At 45.4% G+C, this 17,380-nt stretch overlaps 1 protein-coding gene across 10 annotated transcripts in view; it reads right to left on the bottom strand.

Moving 5' to 3' along the window:
• The window catches only part of LRGUK (leucine rich repeats and guanylate kinase domain containing), a 57,034-nt gene extending 47,791 nt beyond the window's left edge, over nt 1-9,243 (bottom strand). For all 10 annotated transcript variants that reach the window (XM_063323719.1, XM_063323710.1, XM_063323709.1 and 7 more), the window contains exons 1-6: nt 8,954-9,243; nt 7,707-7,814; nt 6,963-7,044; nt 5,806-5,906; nt 4,960-5,041; nt 1,395-1,519 (exon numbers count right to left, since the gene is read on the bottom strand). In XM_063323719.1, coding sequence (XP_063179789.1) covers nt 1,395-1,519; nt 4,960-5,041; nt 5,806-5,906; nt 6,963-7,044; nt 7,707-7,814; nt 8,954-9,163 — 708 coding nt within the window. In that variant the 5' untranslated portion in view covers nt 9,164-9,243. The remainder of the gene's footprint in view (nt 1-1,394; nt 1,520-4,959; nt 5,042-5,805; nt 5,907-6,962; nt 7,045-7,706; nt 7,815-8,953) is intronic.
• Nucleotides 9,244-17,380: the final 8,137 nt, after the last annotated feature.

Genomic DNA, 17,380 nt, shown 5'->3' with positions numbered 1-17,380 from the left:
TTGAGGACGTTTTACAAACATGGAACCGAGGAACACTGAGATAAATGCCCTCCCAAGACCTGTAAAAGAACAAGATGCATGCAAACAAGCGTAGGCATTGACAGAAAGAGGCTGTCTATGGCTAGTTATCCTTGGCTATCTTCATAACCAACAGAGAGAAACAGGCGCCTCCAAGGCCTGATACATCTTGCGTTAATGTAGATGTCAACAGCTGAATCAGAATAATGAAATATTTTAAGTGTCCGTTTCTCTCCACCGACTTTCGAGGCAGCAGAGGAACAACTAGCTCACCTGCATTTGTCTATGCTGCAGAAATCTGAAGCCAGTTAAGTTAAATCCCACTAAAGCATCTAGAAATACAAGCTAAAAATGTTGCATTTAAACAAATATACCCTAGATATCTTGATGCAAAGCTGGCAATATAAGGCTTCCAATCTCATTAGAAAATCGTTAAAAATTAAACAAAGATCCTTTAATGATACATCAGATTTGCATACTAAACTTGACTTGTTTTCTAAAATGAATGCACATTTCTCAGTCCTCACTTCTCCCTCTCCTGCCCTAGCCCGCTGCTGTCGTGAACACAACTTCATGAGGAAATGTACTTTTAAAAAATATCTTCACTGTTTGTATTGTGGGACTTGCACAATATGCAACTTCTCACACACCACCTAAGCAACAACAAAACCTACCCAGAGCAAATTCAAAATATCTTCGGAGAAACTGAAACGCAGCTAGACAAGGTGCTGAGCAACCTCCGCTGAAGATGGCTCTGCTTTGAGCAGGAAGCTGCATCAGATGACCTTCACAGCTCCCTTCTAACCTATGTCATTCTATGATTCTGTATTAATAAATCAAAGTTCTAGGAAGCCTACCATAAGAGGAAAGGCTGAGAGAATTGTGTTTGTTCCACCTTGAGAAAAGAAGGCTTAGGGGAGACCTTAGCACCATGTTCTGGTATTTAAAGGGTGGCTACAAAGAAGATGGAGATTCATTTTTTACAAGGAGTCACATGGAAAAGATGAGGGGTGATGAGTACAAGTTGCTCCTGGGGAGATTCCGATTGGACACAAGAGGAAAATTTTTCATCCTGAGAACAATCAGCCACTGATGTCCCCAGGGAAGCGGTGGATTCCCCAACATTGGACATTTTGAAGATCCAGCTGGACAGTGTGCTGGGCCAGCTTGTATAGACCGTGCTTTTGCCAAGAAAGGTTGGACCAGACGATCCTTGAGGTCCCTTCCAACCTGGGATCCTATGATTGTCTGTCCAGTATTACACATATCTCTGAAAACTTGTTACGTAATTACACTTAATGTAATTACATTTATTAAGGCAGCAATATATTGATAAAAGACAGACAGGAAAACAACTAGAATTACTTCTTTCTTACCAGATTGAGTATTTTGATAGGTAAGTTCTCAAGGCCGCTGATTGCAATGAGTCTGTTGTGTGACAAACTAAGGTGAGTCAGGCTGTGACACTTCTCCAGTCCTCTTATCTCCTCTATGTTATTATCTATACAGAGGTTTTTCCACTTGAGGAAAATAACTGAACACAAAACTTTAGCAAGAATTAGTAGGTAATTAGACAATGGGGAGACCCTGGCCCAGGTTGCCCAGAGAAGCTGTGGCTGCCCCATCCCTGGAGGGGTTCAAGGCCAGGTTGGACGGGGCTTGGAGCAACCTGGGCTGGTGGGAGGTGTCCCTGCCCATGTCTGGGGCATTGGGACTAGATGATCTTTAAGGTCCCTTCCAATTCTAACCATTCTACGATATTGTGATTCTATGAATTTTTTGATATGGGGAGCTGGACATCAAAAGCTTCATGCCAAGAGTTTAAAATCCCAGCTGCTCACAGCCACCCCTTGACAGATGTAGCTCTTTGTGGGGCTGCAGGACAGCTAAAAATATCCTCCCCTCCTTTTTGGAGGGGCTTTTGACTCAGATTGTTTCTGTGACCTGCTTTACCATGCAGCCCTTCAAGCTGGTATAACTGGGCTGATGGCAAATCAAGAAAGTAGTGGAAATGAGGGAACAGGAGTGTGGGGAAGGAACTACTTTGCCAGCATCTTGGAAAACTATGCTGTAAATCTCTGCTCTTCTCAAAAGATGCATATGTGCAGGCTAAAACATAGGGGTCTTTATGTCTTTGACTAACTGGGGCACCAACCATGCTGGGTCAGCTGTAGAATACAGGCACATGGTTGAGTCATCAGAGGAACACGTAATCTTTTTACATTTACCGAGTACTTAATATTGCTCCAAACTGACCTTGACCTCCAAGCATTACATACAAATTATCCAATAAGAGGCAATGGTACTATATGGGGCTATTTCGCTCTAAATTATACCTGTTCTATATTGGCCATCTGTACTGAAAGGGGAAAGTGTATTTTAAATTAACATTAAAGTCAAAAGCAGCAGTAAAAGTAGTTAGGATTCCTCTCAGCAAACTCCAGCATTAACGTAACTACCCAGATTTCTTAAACAAACCAGGTTTCCTTTGACAACAACCGATCTCGGATTGCTCTCTTACAACAGGATGAACTGCAGAGGAATCTGACTCTGTCTCTCCACCCTACTGAAATCAGACAACTCCGATCCAAGCATCTAATTGTTTGGTGACTGAAGTTAGGCAAGAAGAATTGCACTCTTATTGCAAGTGTCCAAGCTGAAACTAGTTACCTAGAAAACCCAAGAAATATAAGTGGAAAAAAAAATAAACAGCCAGAACATGCAGGACAGAGATAAATGCTTTTAGGCAATCACAGAAGAAAACGTTTTGAATTGACTCGAGAATGAACTCTGCCAGCAAAGAGGGGCAAGTGAGTTTTCATTCATATTTCTAGTCTTACCAGGCAGTGGACAAATTGTCAGGATTTTTTTCTCTCAGTCTGAATGATATTGTAACCAAACAAAATGTAAGCTTAGCCAGGGATAATAGAATGCTCTTTAATAACTGTGACCTAACTCTCTTTTTATCTAACTGCATTCCTACATAGGGACTTAATTATACACTGAGTTCCACATTCACAGGCTGAGATGGGGAAGGAGAGGAGCAATGAGCTAGTAAGCACAGATTTATCTTTTTGTAGGACCTCACACTAGGCTGTCTCTGTCATTTTAGAAAAGAAACCAAAACCATGCACAGGCACTGATATTTGACAGATATTAATTGATTCGCATAAAAAATTGGACGGACTGCTTCTCTTTTCAACTGAGGAGGAAAAGTTTTGGCAAGGAAAAAATATTGTTTAAGCCATAAGCATCAATATGAGGCAGCAAATTGCTCAGCGCTAAAAATGAGTATAATCAGTTTTAGTCCTTTAATGACTCACTATAATGCTTTCTCAGGTATTATTGCCCAAGCTGTCTCCCTCTCTGGTTTGGGCAGTTTCCTCCTTGAAAACTCATTTATAAACCTATCAGGTGCACTTGTGTGTGCACCTGTCAGAAAAAAGTTACAATGACCTTACCATCTGCATCATAATTCACTTAAATATGGTAAGAAATGCTTAGTTACTGTCAACGAGAAATGCATGCCAAACATTTCCGCTACTGCCTGATATTTAATATAGTATTTTCCTTTATGATTACAAAGAACAGCTTGTTTTGTCTGCCATGTCTTCGGCGAGGAGTGCTTGACATGGGTTAGGAACAGTGCCACTTTGCTATTCTAAATTCTGCACCCATTTTCCTCTATTTCAGAGAGTCCCGTTGCAACTGTACGCATGAAACAGCTTTTCTCCTCGATTCAACGGCATCTTCATTGACAAATGAAGAAATTGAAGACAGCACGCTGCTGCATTGAAACCAAATGAAAAAATACTGATTCAGATCTGCAATACACATCTCTGATCTTTTTCCCTTTTCATTTTGCCATATGGTTTTTGCTCTGCGATGGAAAATTAGAATTGCAAAGGGAGAGCGTCTCAATGCCGTTTTCTGACAAGAATCATGTCACCTGCACACCTTGTAAAACGTGTGAATAATGTAACCTGGACGCCCCGCAAACGCTTTACCTGATCCTACATGAAAAAGGCATTGTATTAATATCATTTGGTAATGGGCTACTTTGAGAAGAAGAGACAGAGAAAAAAGTGCAACAGCCTGCTGTCTTCTCCTTTTCGGAGAGCAGAATATCAAGACACAATTTGTGAGGCAAAGAGAAAAGGTTCAGGAGCCCTCGGGAAGCAATTGTAAAAAGGCAGCATGTCAACATGAAACTCCAGAAGACCTCTCAGAAAAGCACAGGAGAATCATTAGGGAGACTAAGAGTACTATGGACAGCCTTGGAGAACTCAGGAATGAAGAAACTTAATCTGCAGGTTCGCATTTATCTGATTTCTGCCAGAACAGTGTTTCTAATCCCACAAACTGGGTACCACGGTGAGAGCGTGGAAGGTGGGCAGCAGAACTCCTTGGCACTGTGCGCTTCCCTCGGCACACTCCAGGAAGTTTTCTCTCACTTAAAGATTTTCTTCGCTGTCATTAAACAGCCTTGTCCTCTACAGAGCCTCTACAGTCCCTGCGTAATTAGCTGTGTCTAAGATTAAACAACATGCATCTTTTTCATTTACGGGAGCTTAGTGTTCCAAGCTGATTTCCTATTAACCTTTCATATATAAAAATAGTGGGATTATTTATTACCTCTGCCATGCAAAGACAGTGTGACACGTCTCTTTTTCAGTATTACATGATGCAAACTGGAGGGTTTTTTGTGTTCCTCTAGCAGGCTAATACCTTACATGTATACACAAACACCTTTAACACCGTGCATGCTTAAGTAAATTAAGATCAGTTTCACCACCAGAATTACAGTGTTTAATCTTGCTTCTAAGGACAAAACTGACATGAAGGAAAAATACAAAGAAACCAGGTATCTGTTTGAAGCAAAAAGCTGTTCATAAAACAAACAAGCAACTTTTCTCCCATTCAAATTCCCATAAAGGATACGGTCCAGCAAGAGTTTAGTAAGTGCCTGGTATGCTGACAAATCTTGCATTTTAGGTATTTGATTGTATGAAAAATCTACTTCCTAAAGAAAAAAGGAGACAGAAAGTTAATTTCTTTTTTCCTTCAGCACTTACAGCTGTCTTGTGAAACTAAACAGCTGTTACATTAAACTTGTGATCAAGGGTGTGGAAGAAATAAGAAGATCATTAATATTAATATTGGGACATAAACAGAAATGCTCGTTATTATGACACACTAAATTCACATTTTGGGACCTTCCATAACTCCACATTCTTCCAATAACATTATCATTAATCGTCCTGAAATTATGCACACATATTAAAAGAAACTAAAAGAGAAGACAGAGAAATACATAAAGGTCATATTTCAAAACAACCTCCTGCTTTTTATAACCCAAAGTGAGCAACAAGAAAACAACTGCAAAGGGAGGAGTGGTACACAGCCACACTTTAAGTACGTGTTTCACAATAATGACTGGCACCAGTCAATTTGAAAGGCACGAACTTATCCCACAAAGGTCTGATGAATTCGACAAGCAAGGAAAAAATTCTGGCTATATTTACCTCTAGCTAGAACAGTTAGCTGTACGATACACCTTCCCGTGGAATGCCAGGGTTCAGTGTGTAAAAGAAAATAAAAGACTGAAATGTGCAGTGTAAAATACCCAAACATTTGGAAAAGCTATTAAAACGTCAAACGATGTAAGAGGGAAGAATAAGGAAAGCATAAAAATTTGCTTTTGCACATGTCCAAATGCAATGTCTAAGTTAGATTTAGAAAACCATTTTGAATTTAAACCCATAAAATGCACTTTTTGCAACTTACCTTGAGATTTTTAGGTGGTTTAAAACCAAAATACGTAGTCAATTCATTGTTGGAAGCATTCAGTTCTAGTAAGTAAGGCATGTGACTGATACAAGAAAGATCTAGTAACAAAACAAAATGTCAAATCGTACAATCAATGTACATCAATGCATAGGTAAATGCAGAGATCATCATGTCAAAATGTGACAATTACGTCTAATAGCAATCAAGAATCAATTTCTAGTTACGCATTCAGGAAGTGATGCTCGAAATGCAGAAATCAGATATATTAGCATCTTCTACTAGAAGAAAAAGATGGTTTCTAACACACGAAGAATATTCAAATTCTATATCAAATTTCCATTATGTAAACTCATTTGTCTATAAACCAGAATATAGTTTTATATTCTAGCTACCTCTAGAGACCGCCTCTGTCCTAACTTATTAATTAGCGGAGAAAAGTATTTAGGCCACTACTGAAGACTAAATGACTAGTTGCTATGGAAAAGTCCCCGCTCTGTTCAGACCTAGCCTTCACAGACAAACTGTTAGCAAAATGAGCACGGAGCAGTGCTGCCTTATAAACTGCTGCTATTATTGAGCTCCAGCACCTCCAGTGAAATGAACTCGAAAAAAATAATGCAACATGTTGCCCACTGCAGCCTATTCCTTCTGATGTTAAATTAAAAAATGAGTTGGGGAGCAGGGAGAGGGAAGTAGAAGATGATGGAGTTTACCCCAGTCTCCATTTGTTACCTTTCTAAACCCAGGATATAATTTTTTACATTTTATCATTTTTTACAAGGAAACCTGGACAAAGGAAAGCCCAAGGCTGGGAAAATTGTACCAGACATAACTTTAAATATTATGACATCTACGCATGTAAAATATCAACCTTAACCTTGTATTGATACGCTTGCTTTCATTTTATCTTCAGATAACAAAGTGGACAATAATCTCCATGTACCCACTGATAAGCATATGCTGGTGCAGCTGTCTGAATGGTCCATCCATCATTCTCAAGAAGATCTAGCCATCGCCTCATTCAGTAGAGCTGGAGTGGCTACACCATTAAAACGCAGACCAGGCTTTGTGATATTAAAGCTGCATGGTACAGTGCATTTCTCATCTTAAATGATTTCACAACCCAAGAATTTACTAGTGTATTTACTACATACCATTAATTTTATTATATGAAAGTTCCAGCTTCTGTAGGTGAACATATCTGGAAAGAATGTTAATGTCACTTAACTCACGACCCTGGAAAAATAAAGCAAAAAGACTTTAATAACTAGTTGTATAAGCTCACACGCTTTCCTAAGAGATACACAGTAGCAGCAGACACTGAAGATGTGCCCCAAGGTCCCTCCAGCTGGATGTTTCAGAACAGGATGACATATACAGAAAGTGATGTTAAATCTGCAGACCAGCCACGAACGGAGAAAATGTCAAAAGAAGGCTTGAAAACACAACCAGGAGAGGTAGCCGTAGCTAGGAAAAATGCCAGCAAAACAAGGCTGCATAGAAAAGGGAGCGGCAGCAAGTAATCTTTAAAAAGACACAACCATTTTAACTTTCTGAAGGGACAATGAATGCAGCGTTCTCAGGTGTTTAGCATCTTCCTCTATTTTTTTCTCCAGCTGGCTGAAGCAGGAAGATACATTTTCACACCCAAAGACTGCATAAGGAAAAAATCTTACTGCTGTTGCTACTAAGTGAAAAAAACGATACCGATATGGCAGTCATCAGCAGGAGCCGTGCTGTGTCTTCTCAAAATTCCCATGTACGTGAAATGGCATTGACAGGTAGAGACAAAAATCTACCTCTTGAGATTTTTTTACTAGACCAGCTATTTGCTGTTAAAAAGAGGAAACCGTTGAGCAGAGAAGCACTTTATAATGATGTTCTTTTCTTATACTTACTGAAAGTGACAGATTAAGATAAACGTATTCAGTACCAGGGGCTGAGCGCCCCAGCCTGTGAAGTCCCTCAGCCACAGTGTCTTCATCCAACACTCCATCAAACTGACCCTATGAAATACCAGAAAGGGGGAGGGCAGGGAGAGGAATGGATTAAGGGGAGATTTATGAAACGGAATTCCACACACACTTGGTAGAGTCTGGGGGCTGCTTGGGATGCAACTGGGAACAGAGTTTAATAAAAGTTCTCAATCAAACGCTGCTTCAGTGCTCCATCACCCTACTAAGGCACTACACATTATGAAAAATGATGAATAGAGCCCTCAAAACAAATAAATAGAAACATTCCACATACTAGCTCTACAGATTTAAAAAGATTCGACAATATTTTTTTTTCTTTTTTTTTTTTCACCTTACAGTTTAAATGCAGAGCTCTAAACAGGACCTGTTTCCAGAGATGTTGACCCATGAAACTCACGTTGATTATGGATGTTAACATCTCAGCAAATCGGCACTAACACAACCCCAGTGTTGTACCCCAATATGCGCATTATTGGAGGCCCTTTAAATTTGTTCAGCATGAGCAGCTAGCGCTACTCTTCAGAGAACAATCTTTGCCAAAGAGGGTACTTGACAGATGGCACTAATGAACCACTGCGTAGGTTTAATGAGAAAATAAGCCAATGGTTTGTGAAATTCCTATGAGCTTGGAGAAGTCACACAACAATTGCTAATCTAGGGACCAAGATAAATAATGTTTCAAATGGTAATCATCTAAATTATAGCACCTTCGTGTTATAGCAGTGGAGACTACAGACGCATTTCCACTAGGTAAAAATATGAGGCAGTAATGCTGTGGCAGTGGACACTTTAGAGGCCAACAGAGCAGGGAGGAAAAATTCACTTGGGTCCAGGGGCTTACTGAATCTCAAGGCTGGGCATATAAACAGGAAGTGGGTCTAATTTGGCCATCTATATGCCAATTTATCCGTAGTCTTTACATAGCGGGGAGAGACAGGGTCAATCCAGAATTACCCTGGACACCATGGGGATGGAAGGGACCCTAAAAAAAGGCAGAAATGGGAGGTGAGGGGAAACAGGCCAAACCAGCCTTTCCTCTTCGGGGAAATGAGAAAACACTACCAGGTGCCCCCATCTACCTCTTCTTTCCCCCACAACTACAGGGGGGAAAAGGCTCTTCCCTCATGAACACATCCCTCCCCAAATAGCTGGGGGGCACCAAGCTGAACCTCTGTGTGCTGTGCCTCCTCTTCCTCTTTGCCATCCTCCTCCTGCTCGTCCTCTCGCTGAGGCAGGCTGAGCTGTGGCTGCTGCAGGTCAGGCCTGTCCTGGGGCAAGTCCCCGGGGATCCCCTGGGAGGGGTCCTGCGGGGTCCAGTGAGAAGGGGGAAGCAGCTCACCGAGGTCGCCCTCTCCCCCCTTCTCCTGGCCCCCCGCCATAGCCTGTAACAAGAAGCGAGGACGCAGAGTGCTTCGCACTCGAACACCGCCCGGTCACCCCTCCGAACGGGCCACCGCCATCTTGTTTGCTCTCTTGTTGTCATGGAGACGGGAGAAAGGGATTCGCGCCAGCCCGCCCAGCCAACCAATAGGAAAGCGGCAGGCGGAGCGGTGCAGGATGGGAGTTGTAGTTCACTGCGCCCGGGCGTTCGTAGGGGACCGCCAGGCCGCAGAGCATGCTGGGAGTTGTAGTCCGCCTCACGAGCAGTCTCCTCACGGGATGCCACCCGGCTCGCAGAGAGGCTTGTGTGGCTAAAAGGACCGCGTCCTCCTCCTCCTTTTCTCTCTTTCCCCACTCTTCCACAGCGGGGGGAGAGTGTGTTCACCTCCACCTGCGTGTTCCAGCTCAAGGATGCAAAGTCGGTAACTGCCAGACAAATAATCTCCAGGGCACCGCTGCCCAGCCACAAAGCCCCAGGCCAAAGTGGGGTGCGGGGACCCATCTCAGCACGCAGTGCACCCGCGGGTGACGGCTGCCAGTGTTTTCCCCAAAAATAAGGGTTCTTCACCCAGTGTGCACAAGCCAATCAACCCACTGAGTCGAGCTATTTTCTTTATTTCACTTCTGCAGAATTGAGTGGCAGGCACCTAACGCAGCCAGCACACCTCTTAGGAAACAACATAGGGTCTTTTATACAGAAAGGTAACACAGAAAAAAAAAAAAATCACATAAAAATAGATGATTGGTCACTTGTAATTATATATCAAAAACTTGTTTGTGTTATGTCCATTAGGACATACATGTCCAGACATTCTGTCTGGCTCATTAAGGTGGTCCTACATTTACATCTAAAATCTCCTCCTAGAGGTGTGATTTTTAGTATTAAAATTACCTAAGTTAACTAGAGGCTATACCTTCATCCTACCAGCTACCACGAGGTTACTGTTTAACTTTCTATTCTGTTGGGGTTCCAACTGGAACAATGGCTAACTTCAAGACTGGATTGTTTATGTTTATGGACTTTTTGTTTTAGGGACTTTCTACTCCCATTGCCATGGTTTCAGAGCAGGCCGTCACGGTCATTCAATTTTGTGGATTTTTTTAGCTCTTTTTGACATCACTGGAGTGGACGCCGGCGCTGCAAACCCTCAAGGACAACAGTTTTGTTTAGCCCTGCAAAGCAGGTGCTGCACTTTGTTAAAAATTACTGATTTGTTGGCATTCCTCTTTGAGAAAATGGAAAGCTCATCAATCACACCGTGTTTCAGGGGAAGAAATAAAAATCCCCAATTGTAGCCAACAACAAGCTCTGGGTCACAAAAAAATGTCACGCAGCTACCAATCCACTCTTAAGATAAATCTTAAGTAAAGATACTAAAGATATTTGAATTTAGTGTGAGCATGTTGTGATTAGTTGAGTTGTGCGCAGTAACCTCATGCCCTGTGTCAGCGAGTTCCACAAGTTCATTAGTGCAGAGCGAAAAAATAAAAAGTTACTTGTTTTCTCCCATTTTAGTCCTCTCCCGTTCCTGGACCATTAGCTACCCTTCTTCTTGAATTGCAAAACAGGGTAAAATAACAAAGTAAAGCCAGAAAATAAAGGAGGGGAGGAAGAGAATCACAGACTGTGTTGGGTTGGAAGGGACATTTAAAGGTCATCTCGTCCAACCCCCCTGCAGTGAGCAGGGACATCTTCAACTAGATCAGGTTGCTCAGAGCCTCATCAAGCCTGGCCTTGAATGTCTCCAGGGATGGGGCGTCCCCCACCTCTCTGGGCAACCTGGGCCAGTGTCTCACCACCCTCATTGGAAAGAACTTCTTCCTAATGTCTAATCTAACCCTGCCCTGCTCTAGTTTAAAGCCATTGCCCCTCATCCTATCGCTACATGCCCTTGCAAACAGCCCCTCCCCAGCTTCCCTGTAGGCCCCCTTCAGGTACTGGAAGGGGCTCTAAGGTCTCCCCAGAGCCTTCTCTTCTCCAGACTGAACCCCCCCAACTCTCTCAGCCTGTCTGAGATCAGAAGATCTGCCAGGACATCTCCAAATACAGGTCCCTGTGAGATAAACCTGGGGAGGGCACTGCTACCCATGGTAAAAAAATGTAATGTTGGGGATGGGGGATTCCTGGTGATTGCAAAGCATGGATCATGGCAGCCAGGTGAGCCTTGAGAGTCTTGTAATTCTGGGTTTCAATGTCACATAATTGCCTTCTCTGTGTTCGTCAAATGACACCCGTCTTTGACTGCAATGGCTATTGCTTAAAAAAAATAAAAATAAAAAGAGGAAGATATAAAACCTCCTTATGGGCATTACCCACTGACTTTTATCTTTGTGCTTCAGGGAAACATTATGATAACTGCAATAAAGCTACCCCAAATTGCCTTCCTTCATTATCTTGCTGGCCATAAATGTTAAAACCCTTAATGAGATTTACTCCTTTTGCACTAAGCGCCCCATGCCTCCTCCCGCAGCCCTCTGGGCACAGAGCCCGCCCTGCAAAGGCTCTTCTCCAGATGGTGCGCGTCTGGGACTGTGTTCAGGGATGGGCAGCAAAGGCAAGGGCTGGAGAGCTTGGGAAAGGATGGAAAATCCTGAAAGGGAAGGAGCGATCCTATCTGGGAGTATATTTCAGGAGGCTTTTGGATTTGTTGTGGCCTAGGAGAACAATTTCTGAATCACCAGAGCTACAGAGCCAAGCAGGAGCTGTGCGAATACAGCAGCTACTTGCTCTTTACAGGGCTGCTGTAGCTGTTTCAAGCTTTCATGGTGTCTTTACAGTCTACATTTGCAGATTTCACCTTCTGCAAACAGGGAAAGTCACTTTTTGATGGGAAAGCTGCACTCCCCGACTGCAGGATTATTAGCGCCTGCTTCCCTCCTGCGCTGGGATGCCCTGTGACCACAGGACATGGCTGTCAGCCACCACCTGCCCTCCTGGCAGCCTGGTGCCACACTGCACAAGTGAAACAACCACTGCCCATCCCCCCCAAACCCCGGCAGTGTCAAGTCACGTGTTGGGCTGCAAATCACAGAATGGTTTGGGTTGGAAGGGACCTTAAAGATCATCTTGTTCCACCCCCCTGCCCTGGGCAGGGACACCTCCCACCGGCCCAGCTTGCTCCAAGCCCCGTCCAACCTGGCCTTGGACACCTCCAGGGATGGGGCAGCCACAGCTTCTCTGGGCAACCTGTTCCAGTGTCTCACCACCCTCACAGGACACAATTTCTTCCGAAGGTCTGATCTAAATCTCCCCTCTTTCAGTTTAAAACCGTTCCCCCTCATCCTGTGGCTCCACAGGAACGCCGAACCCCACCTGACCATGCCACCTGCTCGCTGCCATCCCCATATAACGAGCACAGAAGTATCAGTCAGAAGGGCTGAAACCCAGGCAGCAAACCCGTATAAACATCCCCCGTGCCCACTGCAAACCTGAAACAGCCGCAGCGTCACAGAGCTGTGCACAGACCTCTCTGAGACAGCTTCCTCCGTGTAAAACCCTGCTGCAATGAGACGGGACGGTTCTGCTGTCTCCTTCAACCAGCGTAGGGGTTTTCTTACTGTCCCTCCCACATATTTAAACAGAGGACAACTGGGTCCCCCCCCCCATAGGAGGTGGAACACTTTTTACCCAATTGAATTGTGGAAACATCTGTCTTTAGCTGGGGCTTGTTCAAAGGGCTGTTAAGGGGCTTCAAGATATCTGCAGTCTGGGCAAGCTCTGTGCTACGGAAAAGATATGAAGAGAGAAAAAAAAAAACCTGCAGAGAACCTTTTGTTCTAGATCACAACTTTGGCCGAGTGTGACATCCTGCAACCACAGAAGCCGGAGCACCCTGCCTACCGAGCCAGGTGGCTACTGCGGCCAGAAACACCAATGGTGGCAGAGTCCTACCAGCACCTGGTGGTGCTCATGTGCCTTCCCTGTCACTCAGCTAACGGCTGTCGGGGCAGAAGCGGGTAATTTGGAGCCTTCCCATTGCTCTGGATGCCCTGTCATCTGTGCTGAGTGGCAGTGACAGCCACCAAGTTGCAGATACTGCCTGGCAGAACCCCCCCCTCAACCCCAGTGGGGTGCACGGTAGGACAGAGAGCACCACTGCAGCCCTGTGCAAAGCACAGTAGGAACATTTGGCTCTGGCTGGGCTTAAATCCCTTTGCACGTATGTACATATATACTTTTTTTTTTTTTTTACTTTTTTTTCTGTCTAGTACTCTGCCTTTGCAACCTGGAAAGCAGCCAAATACCTCTCTATTCCCCAGGCTCCATGCGGGCGGGTTAACATCAACCGAGCGGCGAGCAGATGGGTGGCGTGAAGGCAGCTGAGATGCTGGGATTAGCCTGCTGTAGGTTTACGGGAAGACACTTGCCCGAGCTCCAAGCTCTCCGAGAGGCAAAGGCCACACATAATCAAATTAATAGCTAGCTGGGCAGCTTGTCCGTGCGAGATGGGGCTGGAGATTTCGTAGGAGCAGATGATAGAAAAAGGGCAGGTCCAAATACAGTTTACATGGACTGCCATCGAGCTTGGAGCAGAGCCAGCCGGGCTAATGAGTTCTCAGTGTGGAAGTGTCCCAGAGTTTATTTCCTACCATCTGGAAAATGCCTGCCCTTCCACTGGGATTTGTGATGATTCAGACTGGAGAAGGGATTATTAAAACCTCCGAAACACACTTGTCCTCCCGCCCTGTCTCCCCGCCCCCCACCCCATCTGTTTGGCTTGGCAGTGCAGGGACTGGCTGCCTGCTCATGTGCTCTGGGATGAAACGGCTCCTTTAAGACCCTTCTCCACAGGGAATGGCAACTGGAGTGAAATTAGCCTTTATGTATTTTGGGCTGGAGACAGATTGTTCCTGAATGGGGCCGTTTAAAAAAATGAAGCAGACTTGGGGAAACAAAATGCCTAGGTGGTAATGGTAATTTTGGTGGATGCAGAAAATAGTTGGGGTGGTGGGAAATGTCACCCCAGACCTCCTCCTTCCATCCCATATCCCTGGTCCAGTACAGCACATCCAGCCAGGGGATGTGAACCTAATGAGGTTCAACAAAAGCAAGTGCAAGGTCCTCCACCTGGGGACGAAGAATGCTAAGCACCAGTATAGGTTAGGGGTGGACCTGCTGGGAAGTAGTTCTGAGGAGAAGGATCTGGGGGTCCTAGTAGACAGCAAATCATCCATGAGCCAACAATGTGCCCTTGTTGCCAAAAAGGCCAATGGAATCCTGGGCTGCATAGGGAAGACTGTGGCCAGTAGGTCGAAGGAGGTCATTCTCCCCCTCTACTCTGCACTGGTGAGGCCACAACTGGAATACTGCGTCCAGTTTTGGGCTCCCCAGTTCAAGAGGGACAGGGAACTACTGGAGCGGGTCCAGCATAGGGCAACTAAGATGATTGAGGGACTGGAACATCTCCCTGATGAGGAAAGGCTGAGAGAGCTGGGACTCTTTAGCCTGGAGAAGAGAAGTCTTGAGGGGAGACCTTATTATGGCATACAAGTATCTAAAGGGTGGGTTGAAGGAGGATGGTGCCAGACTCTTTTCATCGGTTCCCAGTGACACGACGAGGGGCAACAGGCACAAGTTAGAACACAGGAAGTTCCATTCAAATACACGGAAAAACTTCTTTACGGTGAGGGTGACAGAGCACTGGAACAGGCTGCCCAGGGAGGGTGTGGAGTCCCCTTCTCTGGAGATTTTCAAGACCCGCCTGGAGGCAGTCCTGAGTAATGTGCTCTGGGCAATCCTGCTTTAGCAGGGGAGTTGGACTAGATGATCTCTAGAGGTCCCTTCCAACTCTGAAGTTTCTGTGATTCTGTGATTATCCACGACGTTCTCCTTCCTTAACAGAAAGGATGAAAAATTGAGCTCCATAAATCGCATAGTGCAAATTGCATGCTGGAAGCTAAGGATGGCCACCCCAAAGGGCTGAATGCTGTCTGTCCATCTTCCTCCAGGAGCCGCATCCATTTTATGCCTTGCCAAGGATTTATGCACTTCCCTCTGCCCCCTCGTCATCCCTCTGTGGCCCCAGCAGCTGCTATCACATTTTATTGCCAGCTTCTCCATGGTCCTTGGAAAGGGCTGTGCTTGCATCTTCATGCAACTCATCTACAAGCTGTTTGATTCCTTTGGTGCCTGTTCTGTTTGGAGACCTTTGTACCAGCCTGCCTTGTTCCTCTGCATCCGTTTGGATCCAGCTCTCCGGCTCACTGCATCATTTCGATAAAATTTGGGGAGGCAAATTTGCAGCACAGCTGCACAAGGAACTGTGCTGTTGGGATGAGCAGGCATGGATGGCGTGGCTGAGGAATGGGACAGAAAAGCCAGAGCACCGTGATTTCATGCCCTCCCAATGGCCATCTCCGAACATGCAGGTCTGCAGGGTGTGGGGCTCCACATCATAACACGGCAACTTTTGTCCTAGCAGCAGGAGCCCTTACTCACCTGAGTAGCCACTCTGGCCGCAACGAGACATTGTATTGACATTGCCTTGTTGTGGATCTATGGAGGGGAGGGAGCATCTACCCGTGGAGCTGCAGAAGATCTTTCAGGTTCCATATCACCATCTGTCTCCGTATCTGACCACCAGTAAGGAGTCCCCTCCAGTCCCACGTTGCCATCTCTGTGCCCCAACTGCCCTTACTCGACCTTTCCCTCCTCCATGTCCCCCACCTGGCAGGGGTGACCCCTCGATGGGAGTCGGTGGCTGTGTGCCCATGCATGTCTTGGTGTCCTCCCACCCAACCTCTCTGCATTTGGTCACAGACTCTCTTGATCCACTAAAGGGAGGGGGGAGGATGGTACAAAGGGTTGCCTCTGGTTGCCCAGAGCTTTTGGGGTAATCTACTCACGTTTAAGGAATAATTAAAAACACAGGAGCTGTTCAAAGAGTGTCCTTCTTCTGTAATCAGCTGGGAAAGAGCTAATCATGCAGATGAGGGACTTTTACAGTTCCCCTAAATGCCTGGGCTTCTCTTCTGAGTGATTAATGAGCAACAGCTCGGTATGCGGGCTCAGTTATTCACGGCCTCATCTGACACCTTCCTGCTCTTCATGTGAGAAGGGGGATTTCTGGATGCACCAAGGAGAGATACATCTTCTAGGCCAACATTCGATCAGGGGAAGGAGAATGGCTGGCCGGTAGCCAGGAGGGCAAGACAAAGGGCAACCCACATCCCAGCCAGCCTGGCCCCGTGAAGATTGGCGGTTAGAAGTAGATTCAGTCCCAAAAATGTGTCTCAAAGGTCCCTCATTGCACTCAGCTTCTCAAGCTGAAAGCTCAGAGGAGGGGATGGAGTAGCTCAGGCAGGTGAGAAGTGACTCCAGCTGTGCTAATGAAGGAAAACTCGTTCATCTGCTGTTCCCTCATTGCCGAAGGGGCTGATGTGACACAGAGGGTGAGATGTTTCCCCAGACATTCAATCTCATGTTGCATTTTGAACAGTGGTTGGCTGTGGTGGGAAATGTTCCCCAAATTCTCCTGGCTTTGGAACAGCAAAAACTGAACTGAGCATTAAAAAAACCCCAGAAAACCAGAACTGAAGCTCTAAATCAGCAGTTTTTATCCTAATAAAACCTTCCCACTATTGACAGAGGGAGCATTTCCTACTCAGAAGTGTTAACGGCAAACGCTGGCCTTAAATACATTGATTTACTATTCAATTATAAAAACAATCAGCTCCCAAATACATGCCACATGCAAAGCAGATTTATAGGCAGCCTGAGTGCTCTGACAGCTTTTTGCACTTGCAAAAGCCCCATGCAAATTCACTTGGTGATTCACCAAGAGGCACCAAGCAATAAAAGGACCCAGCTGGTTGGAGGGAAGAAGGGGAAACCTGAAATGCTGCTTTGGTCCTTTGGAGGAGGAAGATGAAGCAAGGCGTAGAGCAGGCAGCTTGCGTGCTGCTCAAATCATGGCTTTGTGATGGCTCCGGCTTTTCATGGTGATAGGGCAGAGGGGTGAATCTGTTTGAGACCTTCTCTTCAGCTAGCACCTATGGCTGGGTTATTGCTATCCAGCCTGCCGGGAGCACAGCCAGACCCCCTACATCAGTTCCCTGCATCCAGCAGCTTGGATTTACTCGTTTCCCCTTGACCCTCTTGTGTTTCTTGCTGCATCTCCCCGAGCTTTGCCACTGGGGAGTTCCATGGGGCTGGGTTTGTGTGTGTCACGTAAGAGGTGGCTGCCTTGAATTTGGAGAAGTCCCCGTGCAGGGAC

The sequence above is a fragment of the Chroicocephalus ridibundus genome, chromosome 1 (genome assembly GCF_963924245.1).
Source record: "Chroicocephalus ridibundus chromosome 1, bChrRid1.1, whole genome shotgun sequence".
Classification (NCBI taxonomy): domain Eukaryota; kingdom Metazoa; phylum Chordata; class Aves; order Charadriiformes; family Laridae; genus Chroicocephalus; species Chroicocephalus ridibundus.
This window is presented reverse-complemented; position numbering and strand designations above follow the sequence as displayed.